The sequence below is a fragment of the Squalius cephalus genome, assembly GCF_949319135.1.
Source record: "Squalius cephalus genome assembly, chromosome: 12".
Taxonomy (NCBI): Eukaryota; Metazoa; Chordata; class Actinopteri; order Cypriniformes; family Leuciscidae; genus Squalius; species Squalius cephalus.
In genome coordinates, this window is record NC_137133.1 from 33,791,635 (window position 1) to 33,817,583 (window position 25,949).

Here is a 25,949-nt window from a genome sequence, read left to right on the forward strand (position 1 = left end):
AAATGCAATATCATATACATAACTATGTTTTCAGTGGTGTATAAAGGGCCTTACTTAATGAACCGATATGTTTTTAATGATGTTTTATTAACAAAGTTCGGGAGGAGCACGTTCAAATAATCAAGCAATCAATCAATCAACTCATCAAACAATTACCATGTCTACCCTATCAGCATGAGAGGAAGCATATATATATTCACTCTGTCAACTCACCTAACTTCCTTGACAGTTTTCAGCATCCCTCCACCACCCCGACTCCTCACTCTTGGCTTGTTCTTTCACAGCCAGGAATACGGGGGGAGTACTCTGGGTTCGGGCCAAATACCGAGCCCGGAGCCCTCTCCTCGGACAGCACGCCAAATATGCATTCTATCTGACTTATTTGTAAGTGTGAACTCGTGAATTACCTTAGAATGAGCCATTTCTATCTACACACACCACACTGAAATGCACCGACATGTTTCTACAGTGGCCCTAAACGGACAAACGCGTTTCGTCACTATTTTATTCTTCGTGAAAAGAAGCTAGCAAAAGACAGCGAATAAAATATTTGCGATAACAAATAGTTTTACTGAATAATTAAGTAAACCTAATTTCTTAATTTATATTTGTAAAGAAACCTCATTGCTTAACTGGCTACTCTCTGCAGTCTCAGACGACGACATCTTTTCCTGTCGGCCGCCGTAACTTCTGTTGGGTGCAATTCGCAACCTCACCACTAGTTGCCTCTAAACATTACACACTGCGCCTTTAAACTTTATTCCACACTGAGACGGCATTTTTGTCCAGCGAAAATTGAGATTATTGAAAGAAAGAAGAACGCCGACTTTAACGCTAGTTTGGATAGAGATCGCTTTGAAATGAAAGCACTGATTTAAAATATATCCAGATTAATGTGGACGTAGCAGGAGATACAGATAAAACCCCATACATACACACCTGCAGCAGTTGTTGTTCCCGCACATGAGCACTTCTCTTCCTCCACAGCAGATGGTGCAGTACGACTGATAACCGTCATCGTCGTACTGATACGCACACTCCAGGAAACAATTCTGCAGGGGAACAGAAAACCACCTCAGAACCAATCAGAAGTCAGAATGGGCTTGATTGACAGGTGGAAATGTGTGCATGTGTACCTTGCAGCTCTGGCACATGGCTCCAATAAACAGAGGATGTTCAAGAGATACGTTCTGACTTCCACAGGATATACAGATATCTGCACACAAAAAGACTCCATGATGATGTTTGGAATAGTATGCTAGTGTACCATATTATTTATGCTGTATGCATACTATGCACAGTATGCACATTTTGTCCTATGACACTCTGACTATATATATTGTATCCCACAATGCAATGTGCTCAACTTGACTTTATGTTTCTAATGTGATAAATGAACCAGAAGTAATATCAATCAGGATTTCTTTCCTGACTGACTTCCAAAAGTTAAGATATTTTATTACATTTCTTAACTTTTGGAAATACATATATTCACATTCATGGATATATTTGTAATGGTAATATTGACCACTAGCCCTTGTGTAATTCCCGAAAGGAGGTTTGTGGTATCAAAATGCAGTTCTAATGTCCTAATACTGGTGGTTTACTACATACTCATGAATATGCGTAGTATGTACTTCAAGCACACAAACTGGAACTCACGACTTGTGAAGATTTTTTTGCATAGAAAATAGTTTTTTTTAATGTAGAAGCAAAGTATTGATGATGCCCAAATCTATGCTAAACAGTATGTTATGTTTCAAGTGAGTTTTGTTTAAAAAGGGCAAACATCCAGGGGTCAAAGGTAGGGGTGGGCGATATCTCGATATTTAAAATATATCGAGATATTTTTTAAACACGATATGGATTTTGACATATCGTATATATCGATATATTGTTTATATTTAATTCTGATTTCGCCACTTTCCTTGTTTGCCTTCTCTGTGTGCTCGCCCCCGCCTCCTTGTTTTTGTTCCCCCTCCCCTCGCGTGTTGTCTCATTCAACACCGCAACCGGAGGCTACAGAACTCGTCTAAAAAAAAAAAGGACAACTGGCTCCATTATATGGAGATTAGGGGTGTAACGATACATGTATTTGTATTGAACCGTTCGGTACGAGGCTTTCGGTTCGGTTTTCGGTACGCATTTTTCCTGCCGACCAAAATTTAGTTATTTCAAATGTAGGCGGGTTGCGTGTGGCAAGCGCGCTCATAATGTAAGAGACGCCGGCGCGACCACAACATTGCCCAACATCAAATGGCAAGCGTAATACAAGCGGAACGAAACTGCTCGTTATTGTATGGTTGAAGGACCGTTTATCAGTTTGGACCAGTGCAGCGCGAGCCGATCGTGATCATGCGACACTGTTACTACACAGCGCTAAGAGATCCAGTAAAGAAAGCATTTGAATTCGCCACAGAAGTAATAACATCGCTGCGAGATCTAGTGAGAAACATTCACATTTCTCCGTTATTAACGGATCAAACAGCGCGTGGAAACCAGGAAGACACATTGTGCCATGAATGAACTATCCAGTGTCCACAGATCTGCAACATTCACCATGGATTTACTGTAGTAACAACACTAACTGCAACCATGGAAGTTTGGCAGGAATAGTAGGCTATAATGCCTTCAAGTAACATTACGTTGGTTTTATTTTGACATTATGAATACAATTGCTGCCCTCAAATGTTAATCTGAACTAAAATAAACCTTTGTTTATAACTACTACAATATTACATTTCATTTTTTCCAAGGAGCTGTTTTGTTTTATATGCTCCTAAGAAGAGTCAATTATAGCTCCAGAATTGCTCAAAGTAAAAAAAAAAATCATACTTTATGATGTTAGTTTTAATAAAAAAAAGAATAAAAAAAATTATTATTTAAAAATGTTGCAGAAGCACTTTGTTCCTACATGAACTTGCCTACCTCTTTGCACTTCAATAAAAAAGACTTTGTGGTATTTGGCATATTTGTTTTTGCAGTAGTTTTTGGGGGGTTATTTTTCCTGTAAAGATATCGAGATATATATCGTATATCGAGATATAGCAAAATATATCGAGATATATTTTTTGCTCCATATCGCCCAGCCCTAGTCAAAGGTCACATTTAACAGCAAACTCACCTTCGATATTGCGACACTTCTGCCTGACTTCATATACGAGTCTCTCTGAGGAAAACAAAACGTGTGTTAACAATCGCTGCGAAATGTGAAGACAGTTTGCTTTGGCACATGTGTGTGTTTGAGATACCTCGGGTTCCTTCATCTATAATCTCTTTTATTTTGGGTTTCTCAACACTGTTCTTCCTGGGTTTCTTGGCAGGGGGCGGAGCTGTGTACGCGGCAGCCTCAGGCTCCACCCACATCTCTGGATACACCTCAGTATAAGGGTTCCGCTCCGCTAGAGCACACACACACACACACACACACACAGAAATGCAATGTCTCTTATATCTCGTTTGTTTTTCTATGATAGCAGTTAAAAGTCTTTTGCTTCTCAGATGTTTGTACTGAATAAGTCCCCAGTAATTCAGAAGAGATCTGTGCTCAGATTTGTCTGCAATCAAAAGTCTCTCAGGGAATCAGTAATTTATCATCAAATTTTTCCAAGATCGAATTATTAGGTCTATGCTATCCAAAACATTATTTGAGCAATACAATAAATAATGAATTAAATTAAAATAAATTGAATTATATTTTTTTACATCTTGAAAATAAAAAAAATAATAAATATAACAAAATATAATAAATAATAAAATAATATTCATTAAATAATGACAAATAATAATTGAATTAAAATAAATATCATTTATATCATTAAAATAAAACATATAATAAATATAATAAAATTAGGGCTTTCAACGTTAATGCATGTGATTAATTAAAAATCCTTTGCGTTAAAATTACTGAATGCAAATAAATGACTGAATCATGTGAAATTGTGTCAGTAACGTAATTTATATCAGTTAGATTAGATTAGTTTAAAGATAAATGGTGTATGCTTAATTAAGTGTTTATTCGCACAAAAACTGTGTGAGTAATTGCAATTAATTTTTTTTAATCTATTGACAGCCCTAAATAAATTTGTATAAATAATATAAACAATAATAAATTAATAAAAATTAAATAAATGCCATTAATTAAAATAAATAAATAAAAGAAAATAATAAAGATTAAAATAAATAACATTATATTGATATGTATAACTTATATCATAATATTTGATAAATGGTGCATGCTTAACTCCACGATAAGTGTGCGAAAATAAAGCCCAAAATAAAATCAATAATAAATTCATACAAATAAAATAAATGTCATTGATTAAAAAAAATACAATTAGAATTATATTGATATGTATAACTTGTAAAATAATGTTTGTAGTAGTAATGAAGTATTATAATAAACAATAAACAATAATAAACTATAAATGAAATGAGCTGGTACCTGGTGGCGGCTCCAGGCCTTTGGCCCCGGAGGGGAGGAACCCAGCGCTGGCCCATTCGATCATCTGCCGAGTCTGCAGTTCTACACTCTTCCCCGAGTCCGAGTCGTCCGCGGACACACACACAGGGAACAGTTTTCCTGCACGCGTACTCGCCGTCTGTGCAGATCCACACAAACAGCATGAGAAAATACACACATGCTGGTCTATACGCCTATTTACATCCATGAAAACTACATGTGTAAGATCTAGTTTAGTCAAAGACATTAGTGTCACTATCAGTTGACCAGGGCAATAAATATCATGTTTGACTTGCCTGTAAAACTTCATAGATGGCTTTTCTGTACATGGGCTGTTTGTTGTAGGTGGGCTGATGATAAGATGTGCAAAATGTACTCAAGGGCAACAGCTTTTCCACACACACCTGAGAGAGGGAGGGATGTTCACTGTAATGTGTGTTATCAGCACTCATGAAGGATCCTGATTGGGCGACTGACTCACCACTGAGAATTTGCCATCTCCAAACCACATGACCCAGCGGGTTCCTTCAGCGGCCCGACTGCGACTCGTCATCCACCATGACACGATCCGCCCGGGCCACCAGGAGAATCCCCGTAACTTTCCCCAGATGAGCTCTCCGATCCCGAACCCACGGCCGTCCTGAGAATCATCAGCTTCAGTTTAAAGGGTGACTCTCGCCAAAATGCAACCTAGGCTCTTTTTGTTAATCTACCCGAGGCGTACTTTCGTGTAAAAGCATAATTAGAATGGAAACGCCACTTTTAAGTTTGACCGTATTTTTAAAACACTAAGAAGGCTCGACACAACATGAAACTTTGCTCTCAGTATCACCAGAGGCTCTACACATGAACTCTAGCATTGAGAACAGTGTTTGTGTACACAGAGTTTACTAAAAAGAAAGGTTTTGAACAACTCACTGTCTCTGTGTCCGCCCGCATTTTGACAGTCAAAAATAGTCGATCTCCGAATGCGAATGAACTGACTCTGAATTTAGTATTGCTTCTTATATGAGGATCCTTTTTCAAATACAAGGTCAATATTGATTTTCACTAACGACAAAACAACAAATTATCCATGAATTTATATGGAACTAAGCTTTAGGAGCTTTCCATCTTTACTCTCCTCCCTGTTACGCTGCATTCGGAGATTGACTATTTTTGACTGTCAAAATGCCGGCGGACTCATTGAAGTCCATTCTGTGTAGAAAAATCCTGGAATGTTTTCCTCAAAAACCTTCAGTAAATTATCAGCAAAAATGTTTTTAAAAGTGAACTAATCCTTTAATGGTAACTTTTTCATAAGCCACAATCCCAGTGTTTCTGACCCATTCAATACTATAAATATGACTATTTTTTATTGGGATTACTAATAAATAAAAATATAACTAATTAAGAAATAATTTGCAATAATACTAAATATTAAAGAAAATAATATAGAATCTGTAATAATAACATTTGTACTGTTTGTTTATTTATATTAATCATAATAAATTCTCAAATGAACGTAGAAACAGCTAAAAATAGCATCTTTTTAACCAAAACTTGATGCAAAAATTATCCTGATAAATGCATGTAAAACATTTGCGTTTTTTTAACATTTAATTTCATGTCAGATAACAGTTTATCTTGCATAATAAAACTGAACTAAAAACCTTGAATTGTTTTTTCAATTCAAGTCAGTACCCTATTCAAAGAGCTGTAACAACCAATGAAGAGTGCCTCTTGTTTTCAGCACAGATATTCACCTCGTACTCCAGATCCATCTCGGAGGATCTCGCCATCACCTTGTTGCCGCAGGCGACAGGAGGCGGCTCAGGCGTCATGGCAACCGTTGGGGAGGCGGGGTCAGTGTGCTGCTGCTGAGGTGTGGGTGTGGATGGGAGGTTGATGACTGGCTCCTCCTCCTCCTTCTGAGAACTCACTGCTGATTGGTCGTCCATCGTGTCACTCATGGTGGTCAGCGGGTGGGTCTTCTCCTCCTTAAAGACACGGAAACAACAAACACATGCGGTCAAAACAAGGTGTAATACAGACACAAAGGATTTTTACTCGGATTGCTTCCAAATGAAAAGCAGACACGTTTTTATGTAAACTTCTTTTGCTAGCAAGACAACACACTTGATTGTATGTGTGAGTGTGTGTGTGTTTCAGTAAATATTGATCTGAAATCACTGTGGAAATGTAGCCTACAGGTTTTTACAGTCATGTGAGGACAAACTCTCAGCTAACAGGAGACAAGATGTCTGTGTGTGTGTGTGTGTGTGTATTAGACTCCAGAATTACTGGCATCCTGAAAATAAATGCTTGTTTACATGGACTGTAGAAATCCAACAGTTTAGACTGTTCATAGAATCGCTTCATTTACACTTCAATTCACATGCATGATGATTCTGAGTAAATATGCATCTTCATAATCTTTGTTTCTACAGTCTTTTTATTGCAAAGTCATGTCGAGTTACACTGCCATTCAAAAGTTTGGGTCAGTAAAATGTAATGTTTTTTAAAGTGGTTTCTTGCTCACCAAGGCTGCATTATTAAAAATACAGTAAAAACAGTAATATTTTTAGCAGCATCATTCCTCCAGTCTTCAGTGTCACATGATCCTTTACAAAAGACTAGTTGTGCTTGCGCATTTAGAGTGCACTGCGTGATATAGTCTATTAAAATGCATTTTAAAAAGCCCCCAAATATTCAAGATGAGGGAAAAATAACTCTCTATGTCATTTAATATAGTTAATCAATTTCACACGAAGAGTGCCGTTTTATCTCCAAATATCAGCATGATTACAAATGTGATATAGATTTTATACAACAGATCAGTAAACAAGAAGTTAATATTAAGTGATTTACGTTTTAGACACAATATTGCCTGTTTTTGCTCTATTTTGCCATCGAAAATAGTTCCAAACAAACTAAAAGCCACAGGACTGTTTCGCTACTGAATGAACAAATCGTTTGAATGAATGATTCAATGACTCACTCATTAAGACAGTCAAGTGCTACATTCCTGAATGAATCAGGTTTTTTTTTTTTTTTTATGAATCAGGTGTTTGAATGAATCGGTTGAAGCTCAAAGACTCACTCAATAACAGTAACTTGCTGCCACCTACTGGCGGTTTTAATTTCACATTTAAAATAGATTTTAAAAATAATTAAAAAATCTCAATATTCCAACATTTTATGATTAAAACATGAAACCATTATTTATGCATTTGTAACTGCAGGTTAAATGCATGCATGTCCCTTTATCTACAGTCTGTGTAAATGCATCTAAATGCCACTTCAGATGCAGCTTGTGTTTCTCTGCATTGCAAAGATGAATTTTGTTAATACTGATTTCATTTGATTGGTAACAGCTCTACTGTGTCTTAAACGTAAGAATTTGACACAAAAGATGATGGATACATAGAAAATCCCAGAAAATATATATTTTTTTGTCGATATCAAACACCCCTCTGTGTATGTCTATTCAAGAATAACTTTGTGCGTATTAGAAACGCTGTGGGTTTGGCAGGAGGCACACAGTTTCTACTCTTTCTGAGGATGTCAACAAGATTCCCATGACTTCGAAAACAACATTATAGATCCAGCACCACTGACTCAGGAAAGGAAAATTACAAATGAGATCTCTAATAACGGTTTCCACTAGCCATTTTTCATTGTTAAATGTTAAAATACTTTTCTCATATCCTGAATAAGTTACTTTAAGTAAACCATTTATATGTAAGTTTCGCTGAAAAGTCAATTCAAAACATTGCTCTGTCCGTTTGAGCATCCTGACAAAAATAAAAAGTTTCGTTCTCGATGCTTAGGCTTCTATTTTAACTAGCGTATGTGAGAGTGAAACTTTGATTCCTTTGAGCAGCTGTTGGTTCCTCTTGTGTGAACTTTTGCAGGAAGGTCATAAGCGCCTCATTTGACCTTTAACCCCGCTAAACGGCCAACCACAGAGCAGCTAATCGCACCGAAACAGAGACACTAAAATACAGAAAGACAGGCCTGTTTGACGGGTCAATGGAGACACATAAACTCTATAGAAAGTGCAGTCCAACAGTTTTTATCACGTGAGGGATGGAAGCAGAAGATGGACCTGGATCTCAGACGCTCAGCATTAAATAAAGGTTTAAACATGATGCATATAGTTTGGCGATCTGATCAGAAAAACGAATAATCATCACATATGCAAATGTGTGTCATGTTGTTCTCATCTGTACTCTTGTGAGATGTGTGTGTAGTCTGGAAGTGCTGCTGATTACAGAAATATAATTAGATTTACAAGTTCAAGAACATGAACACACACACACACACACACACACACACACACACACACTAGGTCAAACCCAAGTGAGTGGCCTTGCTTTTTTTGGAAAGAAGTGAATACTTTTACTCTGCAAGAATGCATTAAATTGATCACAAATAAAAATAATAACATTTATAATGTTGCAAAAAATGTATCAGAGAATCCTGAAAAAAATGCATTATGGTTTTCTCAAAAATATTAAGCAGCCCAACTTCAATATTGATAATAATCAGAAATGCATCAAATCAGCATATTAGAATGATTTCTGAAGGATCATGTGACACTGAAGACACAGCTTAGATCACAGTTCACTATATATTCAAATTGAAAACAGTTCTTTTAAATTGTAATATTTCTCAATGTTTATTGTATTTTTGATCAAATAAATGCAGCTTTGGTAAGCAGAAGATACTTTTTTTGTCAGATTATAAATATTTTACTTCTCTATTACAAATCATTCACCTTAAAAACATTAGCTGGAGGTTTTTGTACACCAAAACAAAACCGGTCACAAGACGATTTGCTCTTTTAACGATTGCTACGGCCGTCATGAGCATTATGATTTCTCTCATTCATTTTTATGTGATTGTTCTGTCTCCTCCTCATGTCTGTTACAAGAGAGTTTGATGTTAGCATGCTGGAAACATAACACATAATTATGATGCACAAACACACAAATATTGGTTAAAATAACCTATTTGTTTTTGTTTTTTTTAACAGAATTTTTCACAGAGCAATGCATTCTGGGATCGCATCACTCGTGATAAATATACGCGATGCTGCATTCGAATTTGGCCAAAATTTCAGAAGGCAGCATAACATCGCCGCCTACCTTTTGGAATGGCCTTTATTCCAATCGAACGCACCAATGATGCCTTAAAATACTCCCTAGGTAGGCAGCTCACCAGGTTCTGGAAGAGAGCAACTATCTGAGGCAGATTGCCGGTCCTCTTCCAGTCGTGTCTCCATGACGTTATAGTGGTTGTGTTGGTGGTTACCCAGCAGTCCCTGGCAAACGGCCCAGTGCACCCTGGGAAATGCGGTCTTAACAGATTACCTAATTTCCTGCTGCAGCCCACAGTATGCAAGCTTCCTAAAAACACTTCACTGGCACTCTATAAATGGTAAGTCTTTCTTTGTGCCTACAAGAGGAAATCTTTAGCAAGCTTCTCATGAAAAGTATGTGAACGTCTCCCACTATGACCCGAACACGCCCTCTGACCCCTCGGACTCTGTGACGACCCTTGGCTTTACGACAAGTTTCAAGGGCTGAGAGCTTTATGATCGTGACCCAGGCGTGGATGACCTCTGACCCCATCCTCACCGTGACCCTAAAGTCTCTCAGGCTCATTTCTATACAAACGTCACTCCGGTTGGTAAAGCATTTAGACACTTTATCAAACACAGTTTGGGATTGGCAATATTTTGTCATGCTTTGAAATGAAGTCTCTTCTGCTCACCAAGACTGCATTTATTTGATCAAAAATACAGTTATATTGTTATATAACAGTTATATAACAGTAATATTGTGAAATATTTGTGAATTTAACCCTAATACAGGTACACTTTGAATGGGAGAAGGATATATTAAAAAAAAGATTTAATTTATCAGTATAGCTAGTGAGACAACTATTTTTGGCTTATAATTTTGAGTGTTAAATGTCGTATTTAATTTAGCCTATTTTTCTAAATTTTTTACTGTGTTGACAGTGTTAACAAATAGAATTCTAGTATAGCCAACATTTTATATTTGTTATCCCCAATCACTCTCTCTTTCTTTAGGCCATGTGTCCACCAAAGCGTTTTCAGCCAGCTGAAGTGGAAGTGTTACTAGTATCTCATTTCACAGATAGGAATTTGTTCGTGTTTTGTTTCTATATAAAATGTCTATAAAATAATTTAACAACACATCAGCATTTTCATTGTTCTCTGAAATCAGTAAGTCGCATAACATGCAGGGGAAAAAAACAATTTTGATTGTTTTTATTTTTATTTTATATATACTGTATATATACAGTTTACATCTATCTATCTATATCTATATTTAATTTTTATGATTTAATTATTAGCTTTTCATCAACTCACGAACCCCTTGCATTTACCGCAGTTTGAGGAACTCTACTTTGTCACATAATGGTGTAAGAATTTAGTGAAATTCCTTTCAGTTCAAAGTGACCATCAATGCCATTAAAAAAAGAAGCAAGAAAACGCATCAGTCTGTGACTCAAACATACAGAAGAGTAAAAAAAAAGCAAGAAAAAAGCATAGACAGATCTATATTTCACTCTAATGGCTAATCTTTTACTCTACGTTCACAAAAGCATACTACTAGTACCATTTCTTAAGTATGCAGTGTGCTTTTTTGTTGTTGCATGGAATACACAAATAACCTACTACACTTGCCAAAGATACTACACAATGCATTTGACTTGGTATTCCTTTTCTGTTTTTTAACATATTTGACTTATTTGATCGCACTATCAAAACAAGAGTTTTTAAAACAAAATTACATTAAAAATGCAAAATAACTATGTAGTTCCATGCACAAAAAACATGAGGTCATTATTTAGCATACAACAACTTAAAATGTTGATCACTAATTTGCTGTGTATAGTATACAGTGCACAGTGTGCACTGCAGGAAGCAGTAAGCTGGCCTGTCTTTATAAAACTACAGAGCTACAGTACTTGTGTTTGGTTTAAAGCGACACACATGCGCACACACACACTCATGCAAACAGCCATGTCAGCCTTTTCTGCCTTCATCCTCTGCTAAACACACACCCACATCAGTAAATGTGTCTTTTCCACACAGTGCACACGTACCCACACACGCTGCTGTGTCTGATCGTCAGTCCCTCAGGTAGCTGTGTGTGTGTTCATGTGTGTGGTGTGTATGCAGGCAAAAAGACACTTTTAAAACAGAAAAGGGGGGGAGACACACACACACAATGTCTTTGTTTGGGAATCGTGGGTCACGTGACTCCATGCTGATTGGTCACAGAGGGTTTGCAAATATCGGCCAGGAGGGCGTCCGTCACAAAACCTGAACGAGAGCGGAGCGCAGACCAGACAAAAAGAGAGAAAAGAGAGAGGGTGTTTGTGCAGGTTTAGATTTGATAGTGTGTGATTCCTTCGCTGCAAGGAATTTCACGTTTCGACTGTCAATGGTGCTGAGAAAGACAGGAAGGTTCAATTAAGCCACGATTTATGACCCTTGTTAATAAAAGAGACAAACACACACACACACACACACACACACACACACACACACACACACACACGCACACACACACACACACACTGAGAAAGGAAACTCTTTAAGAAAACAAATGAAAAACACTTTTGCAAGTAATTACATTATTCTTTATAGTGTCTACATAAACTAAACCGCTTCACACACCATGTGCGATTCTCTGAAACACACACATGTTTGTAATCAGGTCTTGTTGAAGCTGCGCCAGTGTTTGATGAGATCCAGAGGCTGCAGTGGGAGGAGTCTCCCCGACCCGAGAGAAACAGCCCTCGCTGGGTGAGCCGAGGACACGGATAAACACACACTTTAATACTTCATGACACAAAACACTCATTCGGACAATCGTTCTTATCTAGTTCCTAGGGTTGTTTTGAGCATTATAACTAACATCACCCATTACCAGGTGCGTATGACATGGTTAAAACAGAGCTAAGAGCAATATGCTCTAATTGGTAGCTGAAAAGATGATTATATTAGCCGAAATATTTCACACAAGGGTGTTCATTTATGATTCAAAGTAAATCGGTGGAGTGAAATCCTGAATACAAATACTTAGAGAGCAGAATTATTGTCATATAGACGGGTTAGACTAGTTTCAGTCTTACGGCGTACTAAAGGGCCACCCAGAGTCCGTTTGATGCATATTGAACACAAAAATCTGATTGGTCGGCTTTTATGCAAGGAGTCAAGGTGCACCGGTTTTCATCAGTCTGACAGGAGACAAAGCCGTGTTTACAAAGTTAAGATAAAACCAGCGCTTTTGAGGAAGAACTAGTTGCTGGATTTGCCAAAGTTTGCCAGGTTTATTTCTCTGAGGCCCTTAGTAGCGAATAAACTAGGTACTAGAACTAGAATGAAACAGACTATCGAAAAAGGATGCATTTATTTGCTAAAAAATGCAGTAAAATAAATGGTAAAAACTATTTGAATATATTTAAATGTAATTTATTCCTGTGATGCAAAGCTGAATTTTCAGCGTCATTACTCCAGTCTTCAGTGTCACATGATCCTCCAGACATTATTCTAATATGATGATTTGTCATACCATGTCTTATTATCATCATCAATGTTGAAAACAGTTGTGCTGCTTAATATTTCAGTGGAAACGGAGATACTTTTTTTTCTTCCAGGATTTTTGATAAATAGAAAGTTCACAAGAACAGCATTTATTTGAAATAAAAATCTTTTGATCAATGTAATGCATCCTTGCTGAATAAAATAATTCATTTCTTTAAAAAAAGACAATCTTACTGACCCCAAACTTTTGAACGGTAGTGTAAAAAGCTACAAAGCGAACTGTGGTTGGTCAAGACTTCACCAAGACTGGTGTAAACATGACCGATTTGGTTTGTTAGTGAGATAACTGATAAGTATGTTTGAATAAATATGTATATATATAAACCATTCCTGTCAGAATGCAAAAAACGATAGAAAACATACTCCTTACATGTTTGAGAGACTTATTTGAATGGGAAGTATATGGTAAACAAATAAAACGGCACAGGAATAAAATATATATCATTAAAGGTGTTGTCATTATCTTGCCAAAGGGTAACTCTTGCCAAAATTGAACCTAGGCTCTTTCCGTTAATCTACCCGAGTCAAACTTTCGTGTAAAAGCATAATTAGAATGGAAACGCCACTTTTAAGATTGACCTTATTTTCGTTTTAGGTCAAATTGCCTTTTGAATGGGAGTGCTTGGGGCATTTCTATGATAGCATTAAAATCGCTATTTTTAAAACACTAAGAAGGCTCGACACAACATGAAACTTTGCTCTCAGTATCACCAGAGGCTCCACACATGAACCTGACCATTGACAACATTGTTTGTGTACACAGAGTTTACTAAAAAGAAAGGTTTTGAATGACTCACTTTATCAGTTAGTGTTTCCGGTGGCTGGACTTTTGTCAGTCAAAAGTAGTCGATCTAGTAGTCGAGTAGTTTGACTCGGGTAGATTAACAAAAAGAGCCAAGGTTCAATTTTGGTGAGAGTTACCCTTTAACACAGACACTTCAGAGCTGGTTTGAGTTTGCACTGTTCGACACACTTTCACAGCACACACCTCTACAGGAAACAGGGCCTCACAATGTGGCCAAGCACTCTACTACTACAAACACTCGCTCACACACACGCACACACACACACACACACACACACACACACACACACACACACACACACACACACACACACACACACACACACACACACACACACACACACACTGTTTTAGCGAACCCAACCCAACTGACTTTCCATTGATGTTCACTTTCCACTTACTTCACTGGACAAAACACACACAACAGAACAGAACAGAATGCATTCAACTCAAGAGTTTCGGATCTGTTTACTAAATTGTTTTCCATTCCTCATAAACACACTCATTTGTATCATTCGGCAACTTAGGCGTAAGGATGTGAGTGTTCCACTCATCTTTAACTCAACTCATCTCAACCTTCAACAGCAGCGATTCAAAACTTTCCCTCTGTGTCTCTAAAGGAATGTTCCGTGTTCAATACAAGTTAAAGGGATAGTTCACCCTAAAATAAGTCATCATTTATTCACCCCTAGTGTAGTTTTGATGGCCGTCTTTCTTTTATGGACCACAAAAGAATTAGAATTAGAATTAGCAACATGAAATACAACCCATGTACCTTCTTCTCTGAGGTGATATATATCTGTTTTCACGTTCACACCTGTCAACTGATCAGACAAACGTAGTTCCGGTCCGGTGATATTTGACTCAGTGAGGAAAGTACATGGATAGTTTTTTGGGATTTCTAGGTATTGTATTTCATGTCGTGTTTTTGTTAATCTTGATTTTTCACATTTTGTGCTTGTTCTGGACGAGAACGGAGTGAACTACGGCACTAATAGAGTCTCACGAACGAGCATGTCGGCCAAAGTCAAGAGTTTTGTTAAAAAATACATTACATTTCTATTTGTTTTTCACCAAACCCTATCGTATACCCCCAGAACACTTGGAATAAACGGCACGTGTCACATTGGGACTATTCTGTGATACTTTTATGTTTTTTTGATGGACATTATATGGAGCGAGACTTCTTTATGTCTTTCATGGTCCATAATAGAAAGGGCATGACTGAAGGGAAATGATGACTTAATTTTAATTTTAGGGTGAACTATCCCTTTAAGTTCGACAGCATTTGTGGAATAATGTCCATGACTCGTTGCTGGTGCCCAAAACCGTGAGCAAAAAAAAAGTACATTACACACTACATTAAAGTCATGATATAATGTAAGTAGTAACAGATCTTTTCTTCCTTATTGTGACGTACACTCAAGTGAAACAGATCATCGAAGAAGAAAGATAATGCAGTGGATGGTAAGAAAGGAGTGGGTTTTGGTGACTCAGAACTCAGGACTCAGAATTGGTGATGACGGTTATGACGTGAGTCAAATGTGACAGTTCGTAACATAACCGTCGTCGTCGGGGGGGGGGGGGGGGGGGGGTTGCGACGTTTGTCTGTTATAGGACAACTTAGTTTGAATAAAATTAATATTTGTGTAGTGTTCAATGTTCTTTTTATTTATTAAATACATGCAATTGGTTGATGAAACATTTATTAAAATTAAGATACAATTTGTACAAAACGAAATTCTACAAAGCAAAACTTAATGAAGTGGTAAAAATCATGTCTGACGATTTACAAAACAAAACTTCATTAAGTGGTAAAAACCATGTCTCCCGATTAGGGCTGTCGCGATAACCGCAATATCGCAGTACCGCGCTACTGACAAGCCAACCGCAGAGGAATTCAAGTAACCGCAGCAACCGCGATATTCACGTGTTTTCTTTTTTCATAAGGCTATACCCTTCTTGTTTTGAACTTCGTGCATGTGTATTGAATGTTAAATAAGTTAATAATGATAATAAGACGTGGTGGTCATGGTTTTATCATGGTGATTTGTACAGAGGCTTCGTGGATTTGCACGTAAGCCTAAACAGACAGTGAATGAGAGAGATCGACTGAGCGCGTGCGATTACCTGCGTCTGTCTTTGAGGTCAAGTCATATTCGTGTAAAGGTTGCCGTGTACAAGGAAAGTTAAATATTTGTCCTGTCATCCTTTTAACGTTTAAAATAAAGGGTATTTACCATGAATGGCATCAGCGACAGCGCTGGTCAGCATCCACAGCGCGAGGAACTCGCGGTCGCGGGAAACAAAACTCAGTGAGTCACGCATTGAATCAATGCCATTTGTCTCTATTAAGTGAAGCTTCAGCGTTACCTATGCAACGCATTGCTGGTCAGCTGAGCCTTGAAAAGTGGAGCTCAAAGTTAAAAACAATTAACCTTGTTTCATTACTATCTTTTAATGAATCAATCAGCGTTTTTGAACGTGTTGTTGAATGAATGGTTTAATGACTCACTCAAAGACAGTCCGTTGCCGTAACAACTGCGCGCTGAGTGACAGGATTTCAATGCGCAGATACGCTGTTTAGTTTCGGTTTTTTGGTTACTGAAAATGTACTCGTTTTTGTGCATGCTGACCACATCGTAACACTTATTTATATAGCAACAAATAAATCAAAATAAATTAATAAATGCGGTAAAACCGCATATCGCGCTATTGAGCCACTCATAATTACCGCAAGGGAAAATCCTTCACCGCGACAGCCCTACTCCCGATTGCAAATGTTCATTGCTAATGTTTATTATTGCAAATGTTTTTCATTTGTTTAATAAATCTCATAATGATGGCACATCACTATATCATAGCTTTTATTTCTATCTCAAATGATTGGCGGTCGCTTGGCAAAGAATCAAATACAGTTGGAAACGACGTAGAACAAATAACACACTTAATAACACAGACTGTTAACAATTGTTTTTAATTAGTATTTAAACATTCTCTATGATAAAAAATGTTTGTAAAAAATATTTGAATAACACGGTTTTGGCGGTTATAGATTTGTAATGACGGTGTTCAACTATAACCGTCGGTCTCACGGTTATATGCTAACCGTCACACCCCTATTTACTAGCCCGGAGCAACCTAAACTCATCCATTACTTGAGTAAGGTACAGTTTAACAGTGTAAGCAATATACGAGACAATCTTATTTATCCGTAAATGACTTTTCCACCATGAATGATGTTGATAGTACATTACTGTACTGTATTGACAGTCTGATTGGTTGCGTCCGAAATTGCACACTCTCTTGAGTAAGTACTTATTTTAACTAAGTAATAACTAAAACAGCTTGTTCTATATAGTATGAATGTAATCCGGACGTACTACATTCGCCATGTTTTTCTTATCATGTGACCTACATGTGACCTTCACAAATCCTCTCCCATGGTCTCATGGGATAGTAAAGTGTCCATCATATCAACACATCAGAATCTCGCCAGAAGTAGTAGGTCACTCGGATACGTTTTGCCTGCTCTTTTATGAGTACTGTGAATTCGGACATACTTCTTTTGTCACACACTGTTTATCGCCTACTATATAGTAGGGAAGTTTGCTATTTCGTGTCTCTCTCACCTTCTCTTTCCTCAAGAAAGCGAGCAACTCCTCTTTCTCCCTGCGGCTGATGTGAAAGGGATCTCCGGCCTGGAAGGTCTCTCTCTGCACGGGTCGTCTCCTCAGACTGATGTCCCCGCCCCGCCGGCCCCTCAGACGGCCCCCTTCGCTCTACAAGTCAAGTCATTTTTATTTATATAGCGCGTTACACAATACAGATTGTTTCAAAGCAGCATCACGGTAATAAACAGGAAAATAACAGAATCAGTGATGCAAACTTTATCAAATTCAAATTCTGCTGTAAAGCAGCTCTAGTGTCGTTGTTCAGTGTTGATTCGCTTCAGTTCAATAACCATAGTTCATCAAAATCATAAAAAAAACGTTCAATGCAAATTTCATCAATTATGAAACAAATTTGATTCAGCTATAAAGCAGCTCTATTTAAGTCAATAGTGTCATCATGCAGCTCAAATCAGTTTAAGTTTTGTTCTCATCCGATAGTGTCAGTGCAGGAAAATCAATAATATTACTGAATATTAACCTAAGACAAACACAACTCTCTTAAACCTAGTTTTCTGGGGATACACACGTTGTGAATTTTTGTGAATGACAGGCTCACATAGAGCTCCAGCTTTCATGAGCGTTAGATGTTTTTGGTGACGTCCTGTAGGTTTAAGGGCACTGACATGCTAATGAAACTCAACTGATGCATAAGAAAGTGACTTTCGCAAAGCCTTGATTTGCATTGTGTAGGCGTCTTTATTTCCTCTGTGTACATTTGTGAATTGCTGTATGTACACAACCCTAATAAAACACCCGTAACGTATGTTCAACAGCCTGTTAACACATTTCAGTGGCGTGTTACCACTTTACAGCCGTTATTCGGGCCAAGTTACGGCTTTACACATTAATGCCTCTCACATAAACAGCCTGGAACGTTCCATCGGCCCATTCTCATGCTCTTGGTGAACATGTCGCCTATTTCCTGTGATCTATGTCGAGCAAGAGTAGATTAATCAATCAATCAATCGTTGATGTATTAACTAGACCTGTCTGAACCACCCGACTGGGTCCAGATAACCAGTTAGTTTAAGTTTAACCAGTTTTCCAAGCAAATCTCATGGATTCTATGTAATCCTGGGGATGCACAATTAATCGAAATAAAAATGAAATCGTAGTGATTATCAAATGAATTAAATATATACTGTATATGCGCTGCGTGTGTTAAAGTGCAGCGAAGCACTGTGTTCTTTTACACACAAGCAGCTCATGCTTATCTGGTGTTTACAGTGTCTCGGTCGGCAGAATTTGTGTTTGGGTTTGCCAACCATCTTATCAAACTTGTAACGAGAATGCGCATTAAAATCATCATCAACAAAAGAGTAGCTTTAAGTGGTTTTCTGCTAAAATAAAAGCTTGATGGTTTGAAAGCACTTTTTTTTTGGTAATTTTACAGTTCTACTGTAAAATAATTGTATTAATTTTCTGCCTAAATACTTAAATATTTTTATTTTACAATGAAATAACTCTTATTTAGTTTAGTTTATTTTGTCATTTTTATTTATTATTATATATTCATATTGATATATAAATCACAAATCTTAAGCCAAATTATGCAACCCTGTAGACAAGCAGAGCAAACCTGGAGCTATTAAAAAAAATTATAAAAAAATGCATTTGAAACCAAACTCAATTTTTATAAGATAAATCGCAACTCGATTTTTCCCCCCACATTGTGCAGCCCTAGTCATATGTAACATTAGTCATTAAATGAGTAAATGTGATTCTCAAATTGTATTATGTTCCTTGTTTGACTATGTTTTATTGTATATTGACTCTCCTCACCTCTGCTCTGCTGGTGTCGCTGCTGGTGTCGTCCTCCCCGACGTCTGAAAGACAAACACTGAGGTCATTTAAAGGAAAACAAGACTAAAAGAAAAACACAGATCCCTGTAATGGCAGAAACAGACACATATGCTTGGCTGACGCACTGATGCGGTCCTGCATTAATGTGGCTGTACTCAAGGGGGCGATATAGCAACCGTCAGAATCAGTTACGTCGCAATATCGCTTTTATCGCATTATAAAGTGTACTTTCTGAGACATTTCGGAAGGAAAGGACATTTGAAATCGGTCAGACTGACTGAACAAGAGAGGAGTGACTCACGTCGCTCCGGGCGCTCAAGTTTCCGTCGCCCTCGTTTCTTCCGTGGAGTGGAAGGGGCGGAGTCTTCGTCTGCTCCGGGGGGCGTGTCTGTGCTGTTCCTGTGGGTGGAGTCAGGGGAGGAGTCGTCCCGCTCCAGGTTTTTCACAGAAACCCGACTGTCTGCTTCACCGTTACACCCCGCCTGCTTTATACAGGCCACACCCTCTATTACACGCCCACAACTATTCACCTATCAGGAGAGAGAAATGAGGGAGCAAATCACTCAAATGACTCGATGTGCTGGATGAGATGCATGAGTCATAATTACGTGGGTGTACATGCAGAAGGGACTGTCCCTGATTTTTATAATCAGGTAATATCTAGTAGGATAAATATCACTAAGCTAAACCATCTTTTCCTATAAATCGAGGTGCTTCACAGAACAATTGTAATTCACAACGGTAATATATTTATTGAAAACAACAGTTCCCAACAGTTGGGAACAAATCAGTAAGAACACCTTTTCCATGACTGCTAACACAAACCTCCAGCTTATACAATATAAAGTAATTCATAGAACTCACATCACCCAAAGTAGAATGTTCAAAATGGGCCTAGTAAATACAAGCATCTGTTCACAATGCACTTTAGGTAGTAGTACAGATGACTATTTACATGCCATGTGGCTCTGTCAACCAGTTTATTCTTTCTGGATTACGGTCACTGAGGCACTGTCTACCATCCTGAGCTAGAGACTCCTTGGTGACATCTCTGAAATCCACATCCCGCAAAAATTCAGGAATCCGTTGCTCATCTCTCTAGTTCTTGCTAAGAAAGTAGTCCTCCAAAATTGGAAATCTAAGAAATTTTGCAATATTAATCATTAGACTAATTTAATTTTAGAATATATTTCTATGGAAAAACATAATGAAAACAGAGGAAAGAAAATGTCAGCCTTTGAAGACACCTGGTCTCCTTGGTTTGTAACTACAAACCAAGTACATTACCAGACATACACCTCTCTTCTACGCTTTTGTAATACCACACTCTTCCTATCTCTTTTACGTTATTTATATAGGTTTTTTTTTTTTTTTGCCTCTGCAGCTACCACTTTACACATAAAAAAATAGGCATACACTAACTACACTTATGCATAACATGTTTTCCAACCCCTTTTAACAATGTAATTGTGACCACTTAATGTAAATCACTAATCAAATCTACCCAATCACTAATAATACGTCCCAGCGTCTGTCAACTGTACTGTTTTTTTCGGCCCTGATATTGTCCCGTCTCATTTCCTTCTGTTGTCTGTCTGTCACCTTGTTGTGTTTTAGGTGTTATGTGTTTCACTCTGTATGTGGTGCTTTAATCCCCCATGCCCTTATAAAGATCCAGGGTCTTACTAAAACATGGTGAAAGGTTATGGTAGGACAACAGTTAAATGCACTGAATATAAATGTAATTTGAATGTAACACATTGTGTATGTACTTAAATAAATATATTGCCTTACAAAAAAATAAAAACAAAATAAAGTTGTCCTCCGAAGAGGAGGGGTGGAAGTGGGTAAAAAAAAAGAAAAGAAAAAAAAAAGTTTTCAAGTCTTATAATTAGCATTAAAACTAATATTTATCTATTTATTTAGCCTATTATTATTACATTGAATTATTCTGGGTTTTTTGCAGAACTATTGTAATTTACAACAGTAACACATTTCTGTTTACATTTCTTATAATTAGCATTAAAACTAATTATTTACTTATTTATTTAATGATAATAATAATAAAAATTATTATTATTAATAAGATCTCAGGAGGGCTTCAAGTAAATATTATGGATGAAACAAAAGAGTCCGGAACCCCTTCTATAAATGAACTTTTTTCTGTTCTAGCTTCTATACATCTTTAGATTTGTCTTGAAACATGGTATTTTGAGCACTGTTGGCTTGTGTGTCATACATAAATTGCTTGTGATATTTCTCCTTTCTTGCTTTAGATAATGTAAATCTGCATAGACACAGACGGCATAAAACACACTGAGGCGCAGTGACACAGCAGCTTGCACATTAGTGCTAATGGTGTCATGGATCAGCTTAAGATCACAGCTTACAGTGTATTGCATATTAAATATGTATTGCAAATGCTTTATAAGCCTTTACCTCTTTATAAAAACATGAAAGTGTCCTTATTATGCTTTTTTGAATATTATCTTTCATGCAGTGTGTAATATAGTTTGTGAATGTAAAAGGTCTGCAAAGTTTTAAAGATCAAAGTTATTGGGCCCTATCTTACGCCCGGCGCAATGCAAGTGTTTTTTGATAGTTTCAGTCTGACGCAGTTATCATTTTCATGTCCTGACCTGCGCCACGTTGTTTAAATAGCAAATGCATTTGCGCCCATTTGTGCGCCCATGGGCTGCTGGTCTGAAAACGAGGTGTGTTCTGGCGCATTGTTGGCGTGTTGCTATTTTGAGGCAACAGAAATAGACTGAGCCATTGACCAACTGAAACCTGGTCTGAAGTCAATGGCGCAATATTAGAGAGCGTGTTAGTAATGTGCGCCTATAGGCGGGTCCACAACGCGCATACACTGCTATTACACACACAGACGCACAGCAGCACACAAACATGCCACATATTTAAAATAAAAGGATTACAATGTAGAAGATTATTATTGTGTACATAAAGATATGGTGGAATCCGGCTTGTCCCATAGATGGTCTGCTTGCGCACTTTAACCTTGCGCACGAGCAGATCCGTTTGCGCTCTGGAGACGCGTTCGGTCTTTCCACTATCAAATTCCGTCATGCAAATAGCGAATCTGCCTTGGTGCAAGCGCAACTGGCATTTAAAGGGAATGGGAGATGAGACTCTGATTGGTTTAACGCACGTAAATCCCAAAACACACCCATTACTCGTTAAGAGAATATGGACAACCTTTTTAGACCATGCGCCTGGAGCGCTGACCATTTTTCCCATCGTTAAACTAGCAAAAGTGGATTCGGACACGCCCTAAGTGCACTTGCGCCCTGCGCTTCAGACCATTTGCTTAGATCGTCAAAATAGGGCCCATAGTCTCCTAAAAGAAAGATCCGATTCTGAACTGCTGAAACGAGTCGTCAGTAATTCCAGTCTCACTTCCTGTTACACGCCTACGTAATAATGTAAGAAATTTGCATAATGCCCGCATATGGTCTTCATTGGCTGCCAATGAATGTCTACACAATGTCTACTTTGACCCTCAAACACTGTAATTGTAGCGGAGACTGGAAGAGTTTGATTCGTGTGTCCACATGTTTTCTGCACTGCATTTCAAAAGGATGAAGACTCGCTCTGGAATTAATACGAAAAAACCGACAGCATCATTCGTTTCACTGTGTGTCAAGTGTTGAGGAAGATACAGAGCTGAGATAGTATGTTGAAATGAGTATTCAAAATATACTCTGAAGGTCAACTTTTCCAGTTAGATCCGAGGACACTCAAACGGCTAATATTGCCCATAACCCATTGCATGCTGGATGAGGATTCAATTAGAACTACAAACGGGGGGGGGGGGGGGGGGGTGTTAAAAAACTACAAACATGGTGGATGTACATGTCCAACGGTTAAGTAGACAGGTTTAGATAAAGGGGGTTGAGTGATTAAAAATCAGTGTCTAACCTGACAAAAAAACATTTATTGAGTGTTATCCACATTATATTAAATCTGCAACAGCATTGTGAACTTTTGTAATGATACGTTTGGTCATTAACTTTTAAATGCATCATTATGCAAACTGCAAACACATGAGGAGAGTCTCTGCATGAAAGACCCTGGCAGATCAATATGCCACTACATTTCTCTCAGAAACGGTGGGAAATTAAATTAAATTGAACGTGAAGGATTTTAACTGTGAAAAGATGATTGACGGCAATTTAAGCGTTGACAGGATGCATGTAACTAAGCGACAGAGCGGTCCGTTAAAGACGCAATTATGATGAAGTCCCAAAGCTTGACTACTCTTCTGCTAAACACTACTTTTTGCTTCACAAAAACAGGCATATACTAGGGCGTAGTATAAGTAGGCAAATGAATCACAGCACAAGTCTTTGAACGAACCGTTTTCAGACTCTTTGAGAAATGAGGTGATGTGCAATGTATTTTATGAGAAAATGAAAGTGTTTTTTGACCTAGAATGCATGTAAAACTATTGCAGGAGACCTCCAAATCTAAACCAGGAACCTTTAAAATAGCATAATACGTGCACTTTAAATTTCTGCACGATGTCTGAGTGAAACAGGACTTTCATTGAGACAACACATTATTTTATCCATCAGGAATTTATTTGATGTTCTTATCTATCATTTCTGTAATCTCCACCACATTAATGTTAACTGACATTAAATTTACAGCATTAACTATTAGCAAAATTTTGAAAAGGCTGCATCACCTAAAACTTAACTTAAAGGATAACTCTCGCCAAAATGCAACCTAGGCTCTTTCCGTTAATCTACCCGAGGCGTACTTTCATGTAAAAGCATAATTAGAATGGAAACGCCACTTTTAAGTTTGACCGTATTTTCGTTTTCGGTCAAATTGCCTTTTGAATGGGAGTGCTTGGGGCACTACAATGATAGCATCAAAAATTGCTATTTTTAAAACACTAAGAAGGCTCGACACAACATGAAACTTTGCTCTCAGTATCACCAGAGGCTCCACACATGAACTCCAGCATTGAGAACATTGTTTGTGTACACAGAGTTTACTGAAAAGGAGGATTTTGAACAACTCACTGTGGCTGTGTCCGCATTTTGACAGTCAAAAATAGTCGATCTCCGAATGCAGCGTAACAGGGAGGAGAGTAAAGATGGAAAGCTCCTAAAGCTTAGTTCCATATAAATTCACGGATAATTTGTTGTTTTGTCGTTAGTGAAAATCAATATTGACCTTGTATTTGAAAAAGGATCCTCATATAAGAAGCAATACTAAAATTCAGAGTCAGTTCATTCGCATTCGGAGATCGACTATTTTTGACTGTCAAAATGCCAGCGGACACAGAGACAGTGAGTTGTTCAAAACCTTTCTTTTTAGTAAACTCTGTGTACACAAACAATGTTCTCAATGCTGGAGTTCATGTGTAGAGCCTCTGGTGATACTGAGAGCAAAGTTTCATGTTGTGTCGAGCCTTCTTAGTGTTTTAAAAATAGCGATTTTGATGCTATCATAGAAGTGACCCAAGCACTCCCATTCAAAAGGCAATTTGACCGAAAAACGAAAATACGGTCAAACTTAAAAGTGGCGTTTCCATTCTAATTATGCTTTTAAACGAAAGTTTGACTCGGGTAGATTAACAAAAAGACACTAGGTTGCATTTTGGCGAGAGTTATCCTTTAACAATGTTTTCAAGAATGGCTAGGTGACATCAGCTTAAGATAATTTCAGAGTTGGAGTAAATTAACATATTTTGATAAATGACTATGAAGTCAAAGATAATTTCTTCAAAATAATTAAGAAAATATTTGATTTCACATTGACATTATCATCCATCAATGTTAAAAACAAGCAGGAAATCGATAAAATGTTTGGCGGCTTCTGGGACGTCCTACAGCGTGACGCTGTCTGCTAACTTTATGATGAACAATAAAAGTCTCTTTGGTTCAGTATGACGAGGGCTGGTGTGAGTTTTACTGCTGTCTGCGAGTTAATAGATGCCGAACACACTCGCGTACACTCGCGAATCAGTGCAGTCACACACACATTAGTGGTTTAATTAGAGTGATTGGCAACACTGTTTGACAGCTGCTGATGTCTTTAATCAACAGGTGAGAAACTATAAACCTCAAAGGGCCCGCAGGTGTTTCAAACACACACACTTTCTCACTCATTCTCTTTAAACGCAGAAAAATATGTGAATGCATATGCGTCTAGCCACACAAGCTCAATCTCATGCATCCAAAAAGTGTCGAAACACAAACTGCATTCATTCAAAAGCATTGATTTCGCTTGAGTGTTTGTGTGAAGGTTTTAAATTCAAACATATTCCACAACAGAAACTACATGGATGTTGCAAGATCAAGGAGATGAAATGGATCAAATCGTTCAGCGGAGCGACTGAACATTAAAGCGGATGGTGAGGCCTGAGGCGAAGGAGTGTGTTCAACATTCATCTACTGAATAAACACTCCCAATTCCCACAGGACTTCTGTTGGTTTAGATGAAGAGACGACTGTGATGATTTTATTAGACGTCTGCAGTAAATCTTGTAGCCTTTTTTCCTCGCACTTTCACAACTTGTTACTAACGATAATGCACAAC

General features: G+C 37.8%; 1 protein-coding gene across 4 annotated transcripts in view; it reads right to left on the reverse strand.

The window, feature by feature from the left end:
* Positions 1-25,949, reverse strand: part of dnmt3aa (DNA (cytosine-5-)-methyltransferase 3 alpha a) — a 60,002-nt gene that overhangs the window by 18,714 nt on the left and 15,339 nt on the right. For all 4 annotated transcript variants that reach the window (XM_079888582.1, XM_079888581.1, XM_079888584.1 and 1 more), the window contains 11 exons: positions 19,678-19,906; positions 19,356-19,399; positions 17,532-17,681; positions 6,208-6,441; positions 4,944-5,102; positions 4,759-4,866; positions 4,445-4,601; positions 3,252-3,401; positions 3,125-3,169; positions 1,137-1,216; positions 940-1,052 (listed from right to left, as the gene is read on the reverse strand). In XM_079888582.1, coding sequence (XP_079744708.1) covers positions 940-1,052; positions 1,137-1,216; positions 3,125-3,169; positions 3,252-3,401; positions 4,445-4,601; positions 4,759-4,866; positions 4,944-5,102; positions 6,208-6,441; positions 17,532-17,681; positions 19,356-19,399; positions 19,678-19,906 — 1,469 coding nt within the window. The remainder of the gene's footprint in view (positions 1-939; positions 1,053-1,136; positions 1,217-3,124; positions 3,170-3,251; positions 3,402-4,444; positions 4,602-4,758; positions 4,867-4,943; positions 5,103-6,207; positions 6,442-17,531; positions 17,682-19,355; positions 19,400-19,677; positions 19,907-25,949) is intronic.